Source organism: Anomalospiza imberbis, chromosome 29 (genome assembly GCF_031753505.1).
Source record: "Anomalospiza imberbis isolate Cuckoo-Finch-1a 21T00152 chromosome 29, ASM3175350v1, whole genome shotgun sequence".
NCBI classification, from domain to species: domain Eukaryota; kingdom Metazoa; phylum Chordata; class Aves; order Passeriformes; family Viduidae; genus Anomalospiza; species Anomalospiza imberbis.
Genome location: NC_089709.1, coordinates 1,160,228 through 1,177,811, shown reverse-complemented (window position 1 = coordinate 1,177,811; position 17,584 = coordinate 1,160,228). Strand labels below are relative to the sequence as shown.

The window sequence follows — 17,584 nt, the reverse complement described above, 5'->3', positions numbered from 1 at the left end:
AATAAGAAGGGAAAGAGAAAATAAGAGAAAAAAGGAAGGAAGGAAGGAAGGAAGGAAGGAAGGAAGGAAGGAAGGAAGGAAGGAAGGAAGGAAGGAAGGAAGGAAGGAAGGAAGGAAGGAAGGAAGGAAGGGAAGGAAGGAAGGAAGGAAGGAAGGAAGGAAGGAAGGAAGGAAGGAAGGAAGGAAGGAAGGAAGGAAGGAAGGAAGGAAGGAAGGAAGGAAGGAAGGAAGGAAGGAAGGAAGGAAGGAAGGAAGGAAGGAAGGAAGGAAGAGAAAATAAGAGAAAATTAGAAAGAAAGAGAAAAATAAGAAAGAGAAATAAGAGAAAATAAGAAAGAAAAAAAGAAAGAGAAAAAATAAAGAGGAAAAAAAGAAAGAGAAAGAAAAAAGAGAAAATAAGAGAAAATAAGAAAGAAAGAGATAATAAGAAATAAGAAAGAGAAATAAGAAGAAAAAGGAGATAAGAGAAAATAAGAGAAAGAAAGAAAGACAGAAAGAAAGAGAAAGAAAGAAAGAAAGAAAGAGAAAGAATAAGAGAAAATAGGAGAGAGAAAATAAGAGAAAATAAGAAAGAAAAAAAGAAAGAGAAAAATGAAAGAAAGAGAAAAGGAGAAAATAAGAGAAAATAAATAAGAGAAAATAAGAAAAATAAGAAAGAAAGAGAGAAAGAAAGAGAAAGAATAAGAGAAAATATGAGAGAAAAATGAAATAAGAGAAAATAAGAGAAAAAAAAGAAAGAAAGAAAAAGAATAAGGGAAAATATGAGAGAGAAAATAAGAGAAAATAAGAAAGAAAGATATAATAAGAGAAAATAAGAAAGAGAAAATAAGAGAAAGAAGAAAGAAAGAAAGAAAGAAAGAAAGAAAGAAAGAAAGAAAGAGAATAACAGAAAATATGAGAGAGAAAATAAGAGAAGGTAAGAAAGAAAAAAAGAAAGAGAAAAATAAGAGAAAGAGAGAAAGAGAAAAGAGAGAAAATAAGAAAGAGAAAATAAGAAAGAGATAATAAGAGAAATATGAAAGAAAATAAGAGAAAATAAGAGTAAAATAAGAGAAAAAAAGAGAAAATAAGAGTTAATAAGATGAAAAAAAGAGAAAAAGAGAATAGATAAAAGAGGAAAAAGTGGGAAAAATAGTATATTGAATATTAGAATAAGAGAAAATTAGAGAAATGATGAGATAATTAAGAATTAGATAGAGGAAGCTGCAGCTGCCTGCTCAGGGAGCAATTCACCTGGCTCTCATCCCACTGGAGATGAGAGTGGTTCTCTGGATTCATCCATCCAGAACTTTCCCTCTCCCTCACCTTGGAGAGCTCCAGGAGAGGGACAGATATTGGGAGAAGTGGAAATTTTATTCCTGTACCTGGAAAACATCGAGAGGGGTGGGGAAGGAACCAGCTGGCTCAAAAATCCAATTTATTGCTGGGGATAAATGGGGATAAATGGGGATAAATGGGATAAATCCAGCATGGGGCACGTGGATAAATCCCATTCTCCAAACACCCTGCTGGGGCAGCTGGGGGCTAAAAAAATAAAAAATCCGGGGAGCAGGTGGAGCAGGAAAATCCTGAGCTCTGAGAGAGATCCGGGAGGATTCCGAGGATGGAGCAGCGGGGGACAGCGGGGATGCGACACCGCGAGGTGACAGCGGCACCTCGGAAGTGGCAGCAGGACTGGCAGGACCCCCTCTTTCCGAGTACAAGAAAAAAAAAACCAAAAAACCCCGAAAAAAAACAAAACAAAAAACCCAAAAAAACAACAACAAAAAACAAAAAACCAAAAAATACCCCCAAAAACCACAAAAAAACCCAAAAAACCCCGAAAAAACCCCAGAAAAACCCCAAAAAAACAAAAAAACCCCAAAAAAAACTCCCCAAAAACCACAAAAAAACCACACCCCCCCCAAAAAAAAAACCCAAAAAAAAACCCCAAAAACCAAAAAAAATATAAAAAAATACCACAAAAAAAACCCCACACAAAAAACCCCCAAAAAAACCACAAAAACCACAAAAAAGCCCCCCCCCCCAAAAAAAAAACCCCAAAAAATACCAAAAAACCCCAAAAAACACAAAAAAAATCCCAAAAAACAAACAAAAAACCCCCCAAAACACACAAAAACCACAAAAAAAACCCACCCGTGCCACCTCCGGTGTCCCCCCGGTGTCACCCCCCGGTGTCACCCCCGGTGTCACCCCCGGTGTCCCCCGGTATCACCCCCGGTGTCCCCCCTGTGTCACCCCCTGTGTCACCCCCGGTGTCACCCCCGGTGTCTCCCGGTGTCACCCTCCCGGTGTCCCCCCCCCTGTCACCCCCGGTGTCACCCCCGGTGTCACCCCCGGTGTCTCCACGGTGTCACCCCCGGTGTCCCCCCCCCTGTCACCCCGGTGTCACCCCCGGTGTCACCCCCGGTGTCCCCCTGTGTCACCCCCGGTGTCACCCCCGGTGTCCCCCCGGTGTCATCCCCCGGTGTCACCCCCGGTGTCCCCCCTGTGTCACCCCCGGTGTCCCCCGGTGTCCCCCCCCGTGTCCCCCCCCGGTGTCCCCCCGGTGTCACCCCCGGTGTCCCCCGTGTCCCCCCGGTGTCACCCCCCGGTGTCCCCCCCCCGGTGTCCCCCGTGTCCCCCCCGTGTCACCCCCGGTGTCCCCCCGTGTCCCCCCCGTGTCACCCCCGGTGTCCCCCCCCGGTGTCCCCCGTGTCCCCCCGGTGTCACCCTCCCGGTGTCCCCCCGGTGTCACCCGGTGTCACCCCCGGTGTCCCCCGGTGTCCCCCCGGTGTCCCCCCCCGTGTCCCCCCCGGTGTCCCCCCGGTGTCACCCCCGGTGTCCCCCGTGTCCCCCCGGTGTCACCCCCGGTGTCCCCCCCGGTGTCCCCCGTGTCCCCCCCGTGTCACCCCCGGTGTCCCCCGTGTCCCCCCGTGTCACCCCCGGTGTCCCCCGTGTCCCCCCTGTGTCACCCCCGGTGTCCCCCCCCGGGTGTCCCCCGTGTCCCCCCGGTGTCACCCGGTGTCACCCCCGGTGTCCCCAGCGCACACATGGCCCCGCCCCCACACCGCAATCCCCGCCCACTCACTCCATATAAGGATAAAGAGGGCGTGGTCTGCGCGTGGGGGCGGAGCCTACGCGCCTGCGGGTTTCGCGGCGGTGATTGGCCGGGGCGGGGTCACGTGAGGCGATCCCCGGCGGCGGGCGCGGAGCGGGCGGTGAGGGCCGGGACGGGCCCGGGGGCACCGGGAGGGACCGGAGGGGCCCGGGAGGGGCCCGAGCGGCACTGGGGACTCGGGCAGCGTCTGCTGGTCCCGGGGGGTGCCCTGTGGGAGGATCGGGGGGTACCCGCGGGGGACAGCGGGGGCTGAGGGGAGTCGGGCCCGTCCCTCCTGCCCTGCGGCCCTTCCCCAGCGCCGGGCCCGAGAGCTCCCCGGGACAGCCCCGTGTGCCGCCTCCGCCGTTCCCGGGGCTGGTCCTGCAGGGCTCCCCTAGACTCGCTGCCCCCAGCACCCCCGTAATTCCCCGTTCTGCCCCCAGCACCCGTTATTCCCCGTTCTGCCCCCAGCACCCCGTAATTCCCGTTCTACCCCCCCAGCACCCCGTTATTCCCCGTTCCGCCCCCCAGCACCCCGTTATTCACCGTTCTGCCCCCAGCACCCCGTTATTCCCCGTTCCGCCCCCCAGCATCCCGTTATTCCCGTTTCTGCCCCCCCCAGCACCCCGTTATTCCCGTTTCTGCCCCCCCCAGCACCCCGTTATTCCCCGTTCTGCCCCCCAGCACCCCGTTATTCCCCGTTCTGCCCCCCCAGCACCCCGTTATTCCCCCTTCTGCCCCCCAGCACCTCGTAATTCCCCGTTCTGCCCCCCCCAGCACCCCGTTATTCCCCGTTCCGCCCCCCAGCACCCCGTTATTCCCCGTTCTAACCCCCCCGCACCCCGTTATTCCCCCTTCTGCCCCCCAGCACCCCCGTTATTCCCCGTTCCGCCCCCCAGCATCCCGTTATTCCCCCGTTCGGCCCCCCCGCACCCCGTTATTCCCCCTTCGGCCCCCCCAGCACCCCGTTATTCCCCATTCTGCTCCCCCAGCACCCCGTTATTCCCCGTTCCGCCCCCCAGCACCCCGTAATTCCCCGTTCCGCCCCCCAGCACCCCGTTATTCCCGTTTCTACCCCCCCCAGCACCCCGTTATTCCCCGTTCTACCCCCCACCCAGCACCCCGTTATTCCCCGTTCTGCCCCCCAGCACCCCGTTATTCCCGTTTCTGCCCCCCCCAGCACCCCGTTATTCCCTGTTCTGCCCCCCCAGCACCCCGTTATTCCCCGTTCGGCCAGTGCCAGGTGGGGACCGGGGGGGGTCTATCCTTGCACCCCCAAATCCCCCCCCTCCCTTGCAGCCCTTCTCCAATGCGGGGTCTCTCTGGGACTGGGGGGGTCACCCACCCTGCACCCCCTAAATCCCCCCCCCTCCCTTGCAGCCCTTCTCCGATGCGGGGTTCTCTCTGGGATTGGGGGGTGTCACCCACCTTGCACCCCCCTAAATCCCCCCCTCCCTTGCAGCCCTTCTCCGATGGGGGGTCTCTCTGGGATTGGGGGGGTCACCCACCCTGCACCCCCTAAATCCCCCTGTCTTGCAGCCCTTCTCCAGTGCCAGGTGGGGACCGGGGGGGGGTCTATCCTTGCACCCCCAAATCCCCCCCCTCCCTTGCAGCCCTTCTCCGATGCGGGGTCTCTCTGGGACTGGGGGGGTCACCCACCTTGCACCCCCTAAATCCCCCCCCTCCCTTGCAGCCCTTCTCCGATGGGGGGGTCCTCTCTGGGATTGGGGGGTGTCACCCACCTTGCACCCCCTAAATCCCCCTCTCCCTTGCAGCCCTTCTCCGATGGGGGTTCTCTCTGGGACTGGGGGGTGTCACCCACCTTGCACCCCCTAAATCCCCCTCTCCCTTGCAGCCCTTCTCCGATGCGGGGTGCCCTGCTGGCGGGGGCCATGGGGGGGCGCGGGGGGTCCCCTGGCCCGCACCATCCGCGCCAAGCTGACGGCGGCCCTGCAGCCCACCCACCTGGAGGTGCGGGACGACTCCCCCCGCCACGGGGGCCCCCCCGGAGCCGAGACTCATTTCGGGGTGCTGGTGGTGAGCGGTGCCGCTTTGCGGGGCTGCCGCTGCTGCAGCGGCAACCGCCTGGTGCACGAGGCGCTGCGGGCGGAGCTGGCCGGGCCCCTGCACGCCTGCAGGTGGTCGCCCGCACCCCCGAGCAAGTGGCAGAGTGACCCCCAAAACCCCCCCGCGCCCCCCTTGCCTGGGCGGCTCCAAGCGGGAGAAGCGCCGCGGCGCCGGGAAGGAGGAGGAGGAGGAGGAGGAGGAGGAGACGGGGAAGCAGTGATGGCTCTGGGAGACGCGCAGGAACAGCGTGGAGCTGCCGGGACCCCCCCAGGAATAATGTGGGGAGCCAGGAACCCCCCCAGGAACAGCATGGGGATCCCAGGACACCCCCCCAGGAACAGCGTGGGGTTCCTGGGACCCCCCCCTGGAACAACGTGTGGCTCCCAGGACCCCCACAGGAACAGTATGGGGCTGCCAGGACACCCCAAGGAGCAGCGTGGGGTTCCTGGGACCCCCCCAGGGACAACGTGGGGATCCCAGGACCCCCCCAGGGACAACGTGGGGATCCCAGGACCCCCTGAGGGACAACGTGGGGATCCCGGGACCCCCCCAGGGGACAACGTGGGGATCCCAGGACCCCCCCAGGATCAGCGTGGGGCTGCCAGGACACCCCAAGGAGCAGCGTGGGGATCCCAGGACCTCCCCCACAAACAGCGTGGAGCTGCTGGGACCCCCCCAGGAACAACGTGGGGATCCCAGGACCCCCCCAGGAACAGCGTGGGGCTGCCAGGACACCCCCAAGGAGCAGCATGGGGTTCCTGGGACCCCCCCAGGGACAACGTGGGGATCCCAGGACCCCCCCCAGGAACAGCATGGGGCCCTTGGGGACCCCCCCCCCAGGAGCAGCGTGGGGTTCCTAGGACCCCCCCCTGGAACAACGTGTGGCTCCCAGGACCCCTCCCCAGGAGCAACCTGAGGCTCTTGGGACCCCCACACCCCGGGGGTCTTGGGACCCCCCACCTGGTTTTCAGTGCTGGGAGGGGTCCAAAATAATGGGGGTGACTCCCCCCACCCCATAGCACCCCCCCCCACCCTGCGGGGGATTTTTGGGGGTGTCCCTCCCATTGAATCGATTTAAATAAACGTGTTCTGTGGGCAGCTGAGGGTTTGTTGGTTTTTTTTGGGGGGGGGGGGGGAAGGTTTGGGGTAACTTTTGTGCTTTTTTTTTTTTTTGGGATTTTTTTTTTTTTCCATTTTAATTAATTTACAAACACCTGAAACTACAGCACGGCACGACAGAGCTACGGGGTGGGTGGGGGGGGGGGGCCGGGGGGAGGGCCCCCCAAGGACCAGCTACACCAAGGAGGGGACAAAAGCACACGGTGGGGGCTGCTTGGAATGGGAGGGGGCTGCCCTGGGGCTGGGGGGGCTCCCAGGCTCTGACCAACCCTGTGGGAAGGGGGCAGAGCATGGGGGACCCCCTCAAACCCCCCAGGTTTTGAAGGGGCACAGCACTGGGACCCCCCGCCTGAACCTTGATTTCTTTTGAGCACTGGGGACCCCCTTGTACCCCCGATTTTTTTTGGGGGGGGGGGGGTTTAGGGGCTGTTTGTGCTTTGCAAACCGCTGGTGGTTTTGGGGTGTGGGGCAAGGTAAAAGGGAGGGGGGCGGGCAGGGGACTGTGGTGGTGAAGGGGTTAATAGGGGATGTGGGGGGGGCTGGGGGGAGGAAAAGAGGGTGCAGGGAGCCCCCCCTCACCCACCCCAGCCTCCCCCTAATGGGGAAAATCCTTTAAAAATCAGTTAAAAATCACTAACTGGCAGTTTTTGGGGTCCCCCCCCTGCTGCCGCACCCCAAATGAGACCAAGGGTCGTGGCTCAGGGAGGGGGCGGGGGGGGGCTGTGCTTTGCACCCCTGAAAGTTGGGCACCCAAAAATTGGGGCACCCTGGGGGGGGTGAGGGGGGATGTGCTTTAAGGGGGGGGGGGGCACCCTAAAATTGTCAGCCCCAAAGGGATTCCGCACCCCCACAAAGGGACCTGCACCCCAATATCCTGTGCCCCCCCCTCCCACCCCGAGGCACCCCAAGGTCTCTTTCCACCCCCAGATGTCCCCCACCCCCCCCCCCCGAAAAAAAAAAATCCCTGGGGGTTTGGGGGACCCCTGCCTGGTACCCTCCACAGGGATGGGGAAACTGAGGCACGGGGGCCTTCATCCTCCTGCTCCTTGGCTCAGCAGGGATTTGGGGGATGTGGGGGTTCAGAGGGGCTGTGTCATCCCCCTCCCCCGTCGATGCCAGGACCCCACCCCCCCCCCAAAAAAAAAAAATCCTGTCCCACAGCCCCCCAGGAATGAGCAGCAACTCACAAAGGGGTGGGGAGGGGGGGGGTGGGGGTGACACCAAGAAAAGAAATTTGGGGGGGGGGAGGGGAGGGAGGGGCTGAGGAGCTCGAGGGGGAATTTTGGGGGGGGGGGAGCTGGAGGTTTTGGAGGTACAGGGGGGGGATTTTTTTTTTTTTTTTTGGGGGGGGTGGGGGGGTCCAAGTGCAAATGAAGAAGATCCCAAATGCTCCGAGAGGACGTTTCACAGTGTCTAACGCGACTAACCCCAGGGGCACGAGGAGGAGGAGGAGGAAGAAGAAGAAGAGGGCTGGGGGGACGGGAAACGCTGGATTTTGGGGGGTCCCCCAGCAACGGAGGGTGGGGTGGGGGGGGGTCCCCCTCTCCCCCAGCCCCCCCATCACTGCAGGACCTGCCCCCGTGTCTCGGGCAGTTTGAGCGCCAGGGAGCTGCCGAGGGCCAGCGCGGCCGAGGCGAAGAGGATGGGCACGGCCCTTGGTGATGCCCACGAAGGACGTGAAGATGCTGATGCCCAGCACGGCTGCCAGCTTGCACAGAGCGTTCAGGAAGCCAAAGGCCGTCGTCCTGGGGAGGATGAGGAGGGGTGGGGTTGGCGGGGGGCAACCCCCGGAGGAAGGGGTGGGTGCCCAGCCTCGTGCGGGGGCACCTGCGGAAAGGCAGGTGGCACCACGAAAAGTGGCGCCTGGAAGGGTGAAAATGGCGCCTGGCACTGCCAAATGGGAGGTCCAAACCTCAAAATGGGCACCCAGCACCCCAAAATGGGAGGTCCAAACCCCAAAATGGGAGGTCCAAACCTCAAAATGGGCACCCCAGCACCCCAAAATGGGAGGTCCAAACCCTTAAATGGGCACCCAGCACCCCAAAATGGGAACTCTAAAACCAGCACCCCAAAATGGGAGGTCCAAACCCCAAAATGGGCACCCAGCACCCCAAAATGGGAGGTCCAAACCCCAAAATGGGAGGTCCAAACCCCAAAATGGGCACCCAGCACCCCAAAATGGGAGGTCCAAACCCTTCAATGGGCACCCAGCACGCCAAATGGGAACTCTAAACCCAGCACCCCAAAATGGGAGGTCCAAACCCTTAAATGGGCACAAAACCTCCTTCCAGCACCCAAAACTTCACTCCTTGCACACAGAACCTCCACCCAGCACCCCAAACCTCGCTCCTTGCACCCAAAACCTCCCATCCAGCACCCAAAACCTTGCTCCTTGCACCCAAAAGTTCACTTCTTGCACCCAAAACCTCTATCCAGCACCCAAAACTTCACTCCTTGCACCCAAAACCTCCACCCAACACCCAAAACCTCCACCCAACACCCAAAACTTCACTCCTTGCACCCAAAACCTCTCATCCAGCACCCAAAACCTTGCTCCTTGCACCCAAAATTTCACTCCTTGCACCCAAAACCCTCTATCCAGCACCCAAAAGTTTACTCCTTGCACCCAAAACCTCCGTCCCAGGCCCCCACCTCTTGTCGGAGGGGTACAGCTCCACGGTGAGCACGTCGAGCGCGTTCCAGGAGGCGATGCTGACCCCCCCAAAGAGGCAGAGCAGCGCGATCATGGCAGACTCGCTGTTCCCGAAGGACAGGAAGAAGCAGCTGATGCAGGACATGACGCTGGAGCCGGCTGGGGGGACACGTGGACACGTCAGAGCTCAGGGAAAACCGAGGCACCAGGTGGGACTGGGCGGGGGATGACAGTCCCAAAGGGGAGAGGGAGATGGGGGTGACCCACCAGGAGGTCCCCAGAGGTCACCAGAGATGGGGGTGACCGGCGGGTGGGAGGAGGATCAGGAAAGTCCCCAGAGGGGTGATGGAGGTGGGGTGAAGGTGATGGCGATGAGGTGACCCAGCAGGTGGGTCAAGAAGATCGTGAGCTTGGCTTGGGCTGGAAGGCACCTCCAGCACCCGCCAGCCCCACCAGGCTGCCCCGAGCCCGTCCCGTTGCCCACCCAGCATGCGCAGGCGGCCGATCTTGTCCATGAGCAGGGCCGAGACGATGTTTCCGGGGAGCACAGCCAGGGTGCCCAGGAAGCTGACAAAGTAGATCATGTAGGCGTTGTTGTCGTCGCTGAAGTCCAGCTGGCAGCCCTCCTTGTTGTGCAGGAACGTGCTGTTCAGCACCCGGCTGTTGATGAACTTGTACTCGAAGAGATCTGGGGGGCACAGCGGGGCCACGGCGTCACCCCATCTCCGTGCCCCACCTGGTGGGTCAGCCGCACCTCCACCACCACCCCCCTTGAGGAGCACCCTGGTGGGGCACATCACCTCTACCACCCCAACTCCATCGTGCCACTGGGGGCTTTCCTGACCTTCCTCCAAGCTGGTGGCTCACCCCCATCTCCACCAAAACCCTGGGGGCCACCCTGCTCCGTGCACCCGGGGATCCCATTGCCCCACCTGTGTTGTAGAAGACGGTGGAGATGAAGGTGCAGTTCTTGAAGAAGGTGTTGCTGGAAGTGATGTCCTCGAAGTAACACTCCTCAAAGAGCGAGTCCTCGAACGTCACCGACTTCATCTTCAGCCCGATGAACCTGCACGGGGGGGGGACGGGAGGGAGAGCCCCAGATGAGCAGCCCCAAGCTGAGCAACCGCAGCTCAGCCTCCCCTCACTCACTTGTCGTTGAAATACTCCCCACCACGGTGCACTTGGTTCTCCAGGGTGAAGTTGAAGGTGAAGTGCCGGACCTTCTCGCGCGTGAAGAGCTTCGTGCGCGACGCGTACTCAATGCTCTGCAGGTGCTTGATCATGTCCGGGAACCACACGGTGAGCCCGTAGTAGCTGCGGAGACAGGGGTGAGCGGGCACCCACACACACCTGGGCGTGCCAGAGCTGCCCCGGGGCTCCCGGGGCCAGCCCTGAGCTCCCAGTGCTAGCCCAGTGATGCTGGTTCCATCCCATCCCGCCCGGTGCTGCCCCGTCCCATCCCATGGATCCCATCCCATCCCATGGATCCCATCCCACTGATCCCATCCCATCCCACTGATCCCATCCCATCCCATGGATCCCATCCCATCCCATGGATCCCATCCCACCCCATTGATCCCATCCCATCCCACTGATCCCATCCCATCCCATCCCATGGATCCCATCCCACCCCATTGATCCCGTCCCATCCCACTGATCCCATCCCATCCCATCCCATCCCCATCCCATCCCATTGATCCCATCCCATGGATCCCATCCCATCCCATCCCATGGATCCCATCCCATCCCATCTCATTCCATTGACCCCATCCCATCCCATGGATCCCATCCCATCCTATCCCATCCCATGGATCCCATCCCATCCCATGGATCCCATCCCATCCCATCCCATCCCATCCCATCCATGGATCCTATCCCATCCCATTGATCCCATCCCACTGATCCCATCCCATCAATCCCATCCCACTGATCCCATCTTATCCCATGGATCCCATCCCATTGATTCTATCCCATCCCATCAATCCCATCCCACTGATCCCATCTCATCCCATTGATCCCATCCCACTGATCCCATCTCATCCCACTGATCCCATCCCATCCCACTGATCCCATCCCATGGATCCCACCCCACCCCATCCCCACCCCGCAGCACCTGAAGGACATGGTGAACCACACCGCCATCATCATCAGCGTCACCCGCCGGTACTCGGGCACGAAGCACTGCTGGAAGTTGCTCCAGACCTGCGGAGGGACATGGGAGGTGGCAAGGACATGGCAGGCGACAGGGGGCACAGGGACCCCTGGGTGGCCCCGGCCTCACCTGCTGGGACAGGTTGAGGCATCGGACCAGCCAGCGCCGGTACCTACGTCCCCGTGTCCGACTGGATCTCGATGAGCTCGTCCTCTCCGCTTGATGGTCTTGATGTGGGTGACCTGTGGGCAGGACAGTCTGGAGACACCAGGAAGCACCGCCTTGTGCCTCAGTTTCCCCGCCTGTTACAGCGGCACACCGCATTCCCCGGGTGGTGCTTTTCCCGGAGGTGGGAATGGCACCCCTGCTCCTGGAGGATGCCCCACCCTTGCTTGGGGTGCTGGGGACCCCCAGGGCTGAGCCCCGGGGGGTCCTTACCGAGAAGACCCTCTCAGGGTGGCCCTTGGCCCTCATGTTGGTGTCATGGACCTGCTTCAGCACCATCCAGGCCTCGTCGTGCTTCCCGTTCTGCGAGGGCAGGGACAGGTCACCCTGGGACACCCCGGAACCGGACCCTGACCCCCCATCAGCGGCCTGGGTTCCACCACCCCCCCTGGGTTCTGCCACCCAGCTGGGGATCCCTCCACCATCTTCATCCCTGCACCATCTTCACCCACCTCCTCAGGGTCCCCCCATCCCTCTGGGGGGGTCCCATCACCCACTTGGGGGTTCCTGCCCACTTCCACCCCTCTCCAAAACCCATCTTGGGCTTCCTCTCCAGACCTCACCACCCCCTGTCTGGGTCGCCCCATCTCCACCCCTACCTGGGCGTCCCTTCCTTGAGGGGACCCCCCACTCCAGGTCCCTGATGCACCCCAGATTCCTCCCCCAGACCTCACCTCAAGGTAGAAGCGCGGGCTCTCCGGCATGGTGGTGAGCGCCCCGATGGCAAAGACCGAGGGGAAGGCGCAGACGAGGACAAAAACCCTCCAGCTGTGGAATTGGTACGCGGAGCCCATCTGGAAGCTCCAGCCTGGACAGGGACAGGACACGGCGGGTGGGGCCGAGCCCCGGCGCACCCCCCCGCGTGCCACCAGCCCAGGGCTCCTACCGTAGTGGGGGATGATGGCCCAGGCCATAGCGGAAGCGTAGATGCCCCCGATCATCCAGAACATGCAGAGCCAGCTCAGGTGCTCCCCGCGCTTCTCCTGCGCCAGGAACTCCGAGAAGTAGGAGAAGACGATGGGGATGGAGCCGCCGATGCTGGGGACGGAGGGAGGGAGCGGCATCACCCCCCCGCCCCACGCCCCACCTCGCGCGCGGGGGAGGTCAGCCCCTGCTCTGGGGGTCCCTGCGCGGCTGGGCCCCCCTTACCCCCACGCCCGAGAGCAGGCGGCAGAAGAGGAAGGTGCCGTAGCCCTGGACGAAGGAGGAGAAGAAGGCGAAGACGCTGTTGACGGAGAGGGAGATGAGGAGGCACTGCCTTCGGCCCAGCCGGTCGGCCAGCCCGCCCCACACGAACGCGCCCACCATCATGCCCAGGTACACGATGAGGCCTGGGGAGGGGGACACGCAGCGAGGTCAGTCCTGGGGGACGCAAGGACCTGCAGCCCGAGTCACCCGGAGGAGGGAGAGCATCCTCGGCACTGGGGGAGGGCAGCGGGCAGGGACCCTCTCCCCGAAATGCTGCGTGCCCTTGAAGGGAGGGGACAGAATCCCGTGTTGTCCCCCTGCTCTGCTCAGGGACTGCGGGACATGGGGGGCAGAGGTACCCCCAGGACCCCCCACACCCAGCCCCTCCCCATCCCAGGATTGCCAGATCTCAGGGATGGGGGGCACTGGTGTCCCCTGGGATTTGGGGGGGTTGTCAGGCTCTGGGATCACAGAGAACGGGGAAGCAATCGAACAAAGCCCCCCAGGGCCCCCCAAAACCAGTCTCAGCATCCACTAGTCAGCCCAAATTTCTGAGCTCGCTCCCCACAGCTGCCCCTCGCCATTGCTTGTGTGGGGACCAGTGTGGGACTGGGAGGAGGATGGTGGGAGCCCTCACCGGGGGGTCCTGCATCCCTCCTTGCCCCCACATCCCTTCCTGGACCCCACTTCCCATGTCCTCATGGGCTCCCAATTCTTCCTGTGTTCCTCCATAGCCCCTATGACCCCCCCACATCTCCCTGAGCCCCCCATGTCCTTCCCCATCCCCAGCTCCCTGTGTCCCCACCCTCCCCGTGCTCCTCTGCCCCCCCAAACATGTCCTCATGTCCCCCTACATTCCACACGTCTCTCCGTGTCCCCACACCTCCCAGTGCCCCTCCGCGCCACCCTGACCCTCCTGCCCCCCGTGCCCCTCTCCTCACCCAGCATGCCCTTGTTGGAGTCGGAGAGGCACATGTCCTTCTCGGCGCTGGGCAGGACGAAGCCCACCACAAAGACCTCGACGCCGTCAGCCATGAGGGCCAGGCCCAGGACAAAGTAGAGGGTCCACTGGAATCGGCCGTGGCCACATTCCTGCAGGATGAGCTCGTACTGCTGCGCCAGCTCCTCTCTGTCCTTCCTCCGCTGCCCCTCGCTGTCGTCGAAAGCGCCCACGGCCGCCGCGGCCCCCAGGCGCTCCCCCCCCTTCAGCGACTCCTGCCGGGGGATCCCTTGGTACTCGCCCTCGTAGATCTCATCCTCCTCGTCGTGGCCCTCCGTGGCGTCGCTGGACACCCCCTCCTCCTCGTTGGCCCCCTCGCCCCCCCGGTAGTAGCCGTCCTGGGGCGCGTAGTCTTCATCATCCTCCTCCTCCTCGAAGCGCGAGTAGGAGCGCCGGGTGTACTCGTCCTGCACTCGGTCCATGCCCCGGCTCACCTTCTTGGCCGCGTGCTTCTTCACCTCCTTGGCGATGTCCTTGGCGCCGCGGATGAACGCGGTCCGGTCTCGGAACGACTCGTCCATGGTGCCCTTGGGCTGGCGCGGGGCGCTGGGGGTGGACGGGGTGTCTCTGCGTCGGGGGGGGGCTGCGCCCTCAGGCCCCGGGGTGCGGGGAGAGGGGTGATGGAGCTACCCATCCGTGGAACGGGGTGTGGGAGGACCCTGGATGCCAGCCCGGACCTGGGAAGCCCAGACAAAACCAGGCTGAGGTTGGGTGCCAGCGGCCCTGTGTTCCACCTTGCACTTTTTCTCCATCTGGGATGGAAACAGGATTTGGGGACCCCCCCCCTGCCCCCGGTGAAGCGGCAGGCGAGGGCTGGAGTGGGGACAGGCTCCATGCCAGCTCCTTTCCCCTCACCTGGGGGATTCCAGCTGCCACAGCTCCCTGGGACCCCCCAGTCCCCCTGGATCCACCCCCAAAGCACAGGGGGAGCTGCGGGGACATCAGGGACACGGCTGCCCCTGAGCATCCCCAGGACTGCGAGTCACCCCAAAAAACAAGGCCATCAGCAGGGCTGGATCGAAGCTCCCCATTCCCTTGGGCACCACAGGGAGGATGAGGGGGTCAGCCCCCGAGGGCATGGAGGTCCCCAGACCCTGGCTGGGTGGCTCAAGGTACAGGAGCCCCTCAGAGGATCCCTCGGGGGGGTCCCTCGAGTGACAGTGACCCGTGTGTGCCAGGCCACGCTCGCTGCAGGAGCTGCCAGGCAGGATTTACTGCGGGCGACACCAGCACCGAGCCGGCCAAAAGGGGCTGGGGGTACCACGAGTCCCCCCGGCGGGAGGAGAGGGGCATCCAGGTCCCTGGGGGTGGCATCCCCTTGTCCCCTCACATCCCAGCATCCCGCCTCCTCTTCCCCAGCCCAGCGTCCCCACACCCACTGCACAGAGCCCGGCTCGGCTCGTGACAGGGACGGACCCCGCAGCCCCCCAGCCCGATGCTGCTGCTCCACCCTCAGGGGCCGTCATGACCTCCCCCCCCCACCCCAAAAGTGCTATTTTTATCCCTGGCGAGGCGGGAAGGAGCTGCGGGCAGAGGGACGCAGCCGGCGACGTGTCCCCCCCCTGCCCAGGCGAGGGGACAGGGCACGCAGGGACGCTAAATTTAGCCCTTCGGAAACCCTGCAGGGAGGGGGGCTGCGGCACAGCACGGGCCCCCATTCCCGAGCAGAGGCAGGTTTTACAGGATTAAATGGCAAATTCCCTTCGGGTCCTCCCCTCTGGCTGCGGGGAGACCCCAAGTCCCCTCCCTGGGGGTCCCGTGAGGCTCCTGGAAGGGGCCGATCCATCACCAAGGTCATTTTGCTCCAGCCAGGCTCGCGGTTCCCTTTGGAAGCTCCCCATGTGGGGCCGGCATTCCACAGAGCGGGGAGGTATTGGGGGCCGGGAGGAGGAAGGGGGGAGCAGGGGGAGGCTGGGTGCACGGTGAGGAAGAGGATGGGCCGGGGAGCAAGGTCACGGCTGGCTCCGTGACAGAGAGCGGCCGTACAAACCGGGGAGCCTGGAGCGGCCGAGCCGACGCCAGGAGCCAGAGCTGGCTGAGATCAGGGGTTTGATCCCACAGGAGAGTCAGAAATCCCACAGAGCACGGTGCCTGAAATGCGGGAGCCGGGGAGGTCCCCAAAAATGCCCGTGTGGGGGCTGAACCACGCCGCTGGCCCTGCAGCCCTGTCGTGGCGTTGGACAGCTCTGGACAAGGTTATCGGGTCTGGATCTGTCTCCTCCTGCCACGCATCCAAGCGGAGCCGAGGATGGATGCAACCGTGCACCCCAAAAGCCCCGGGAGTGCCACGCTGGGGGGCTGCATTCCCCCCCCCCCCCACCCCCCCGCAGCCCCCAGCCTCCCTGCGGAACGCCAGGAACATGGCGACAAGGGGGAAGAGTTGGGAATCGCTCGTGTCCAAGGTCACCCCCCCAACATCCCCCCCCTGCCACCCCCTTCCCCAAAACCCCCCCCGGTTCCCCCCTCCCATCCCTGCGGCGAATTCCCGATCCCCTCCGGCTGCTCTGCGGTGGGGATGAGAGGAGCCCCTCAAAAACGCACGTCCAAAGGCAGAGCCGGGCTCCAGAGAAGGTTTTCCAGGACAAAATGGCCACAGCAAGTGGGAAGGGGAAGCCGAACCCGAATCCGTCAGCGGCTCCGAGGACGCCGATTAACGCCGCGGGGAGGGGGGGATGCGGGCTATAAACCCGTTTTGTTCCCCCTTACCTGGCTCAGCCCTCGCCCCGCTCCAGCTCCTTCCCGGCGCCGGCGAGGGGGAGCTCCGGCGAGGAAGGATGCTCGGGAAGGGATACGGAGATGAAAGAGGATGCTCCGGCAGCGAAACGGCGCGACAGCAGCTCCCGAGTACCAGCGCTACCGCCGCAGCCTCCGCCGCACACCCGGAGCGCTGGGAGAGTCCATCGGCGCAGCCCCGGGAAGGGAGGGATCAACCACGGCACGCCGAGAACCGGGGGGGCTCGGCGGGGGCGGGGGGCTCGGCCCACCGAGGAGGGGGCGATGGATCTCCCGGGATGCGCCAGCGGAGCTCCCACGGGATCGGGGTTCCCGTGATGGAGCCGCCGGGATGGAGCCGCTCCGGAGGCTGCGGATGGCGGGGAGAGGCGGGTGGGATGGGGGGGCATGAGGCAGGGGCCCCCCCGGATCACTCGGCGAAGCTCAGCCCGCCCCCGTCACGGCTGAGTCACGGCCTCCGCGGGGCTGGATTGGGATTTTTTGGGATCAAATCGTCCCCGCCTGGGCTGGTCAGACTCAGCCCCTAGGCTACAACACAACACAAAAGCCCCCCGATGAATTGTTTTTTTTGGGGGGGGGTACAGCTGGAGATGCACATTGCAGCACGGGATGTCCAAACCCACCCCCATTTCCCATGGGTGGCTTCCCGAGGGTGGGAAATTGGGACCCGCCGTTCTCCAGCCCCATATCCCCGGGGCTGTGGGGTGCTGGGTGCTCCTGGGGTGCTGAGCTCAGACCGGGGGGGCCCTGCACAGTGAGCAGGATTTGGGGTGCCCCCACAAGCAAGATCTTCCCTGACCCCCTTTACTGGCATTCCAGTGTTCCCAGAGCCCCTTCATCCTGCATCATCCCAACAATCCCAAAGCTCAAATCTTCCCTGAACCCCTTCATTGGCATCCCAACATTCCCCAGTGCCCCAATCTTCCCTGACCCCCTGCACTGGCATTCTGGTGTTCCCAGACCCCAAATCTTCCCTGGACCCCTTAATTGGCATCCCAACATTCCCAGAGCCCAAATCTTCCCTGAACCCCTCACTGGCATCCCAACACTCCCAGAGCCCCTTCATCCTGCATCCCAACATTCCCAGACCCCAAATCTTCCCTGAACCCCTTCACTGGCATTCCAACATTCCCAGAGCCCCTTCATCCTGCATCATCCCAACATTCCCAGAGCCCAAATCTTCCCTGAACCCCTTAATTGGCATCCCAACATTCCCAGAGCCCCAAGCTTCCCTGAACCCCTTCACTGGCATCCCAACATTCCCAGAGCCCCTTCATCCTGCATCATCCCAACAATCCCAGAGCCCAAATCTTCCCTGAACCCCTTCATTGCATCCCAACATTCCCAGTGCCCCAATCTTCCCTGACC

At 61.9% G+C, this 17,584-nt stretch overlaps 2 protein-coding genes across 2 annotated transcripts; one reads left to right on the top strand and one right to left on the bottom strand.

Annotated features, from left to right (window-relative positions):
• Positions 1-4,944: 4,944 nt before the first annotated feature.
• On the top strand, positions 4,945-5,504 carry BOLA1 (bolA family member 1). Its single transcript, XM_068175012.1, is given in 5 exon segments — positions 4,945-4,974; positions 4,976-5,125; positions 5,128-5,157; positions 5,159-5,272; positions 5,274-5,504. Coding segments are annotated over 5 exon segments (417 nt in total). The 3' UTR covers positions 5,367-5,504.
• A 2,272-nt stretch (positions 5,505-7,776) lies between these two features.
• Positions 7,777-16,591, bottom strand: SV2A (synaptic vesicle glycoprotein 2A). The gene is given in 16 exon segments (XM_068174939.1): positions 7,777-7,918; positions 7,920-8,010; positions 8,918-9,077; positions 9,403-9,606; positions 9,851-9,984; positions 10,068-10,232; positions 11,032-11,120; positions 11,200-11,244; positions 11,246-11,284; positions 11,286-11,312; positions 11,509-11,598; positions 11,970-12,103; positions 12,182-12,334; positions 12,447-12,626; positions 13,425-14,160; positions 16,190-16,591. Coding segments are annotated over 15 exon segments (2,184 nt in total). The 5' UTR covers positions 14,005-14,160; positions 16,190-16,591; the 3' UTR covers positions 7,777-7,825.
• Positions 16,592-17,584: the final 993 nt, after the last annotated feature.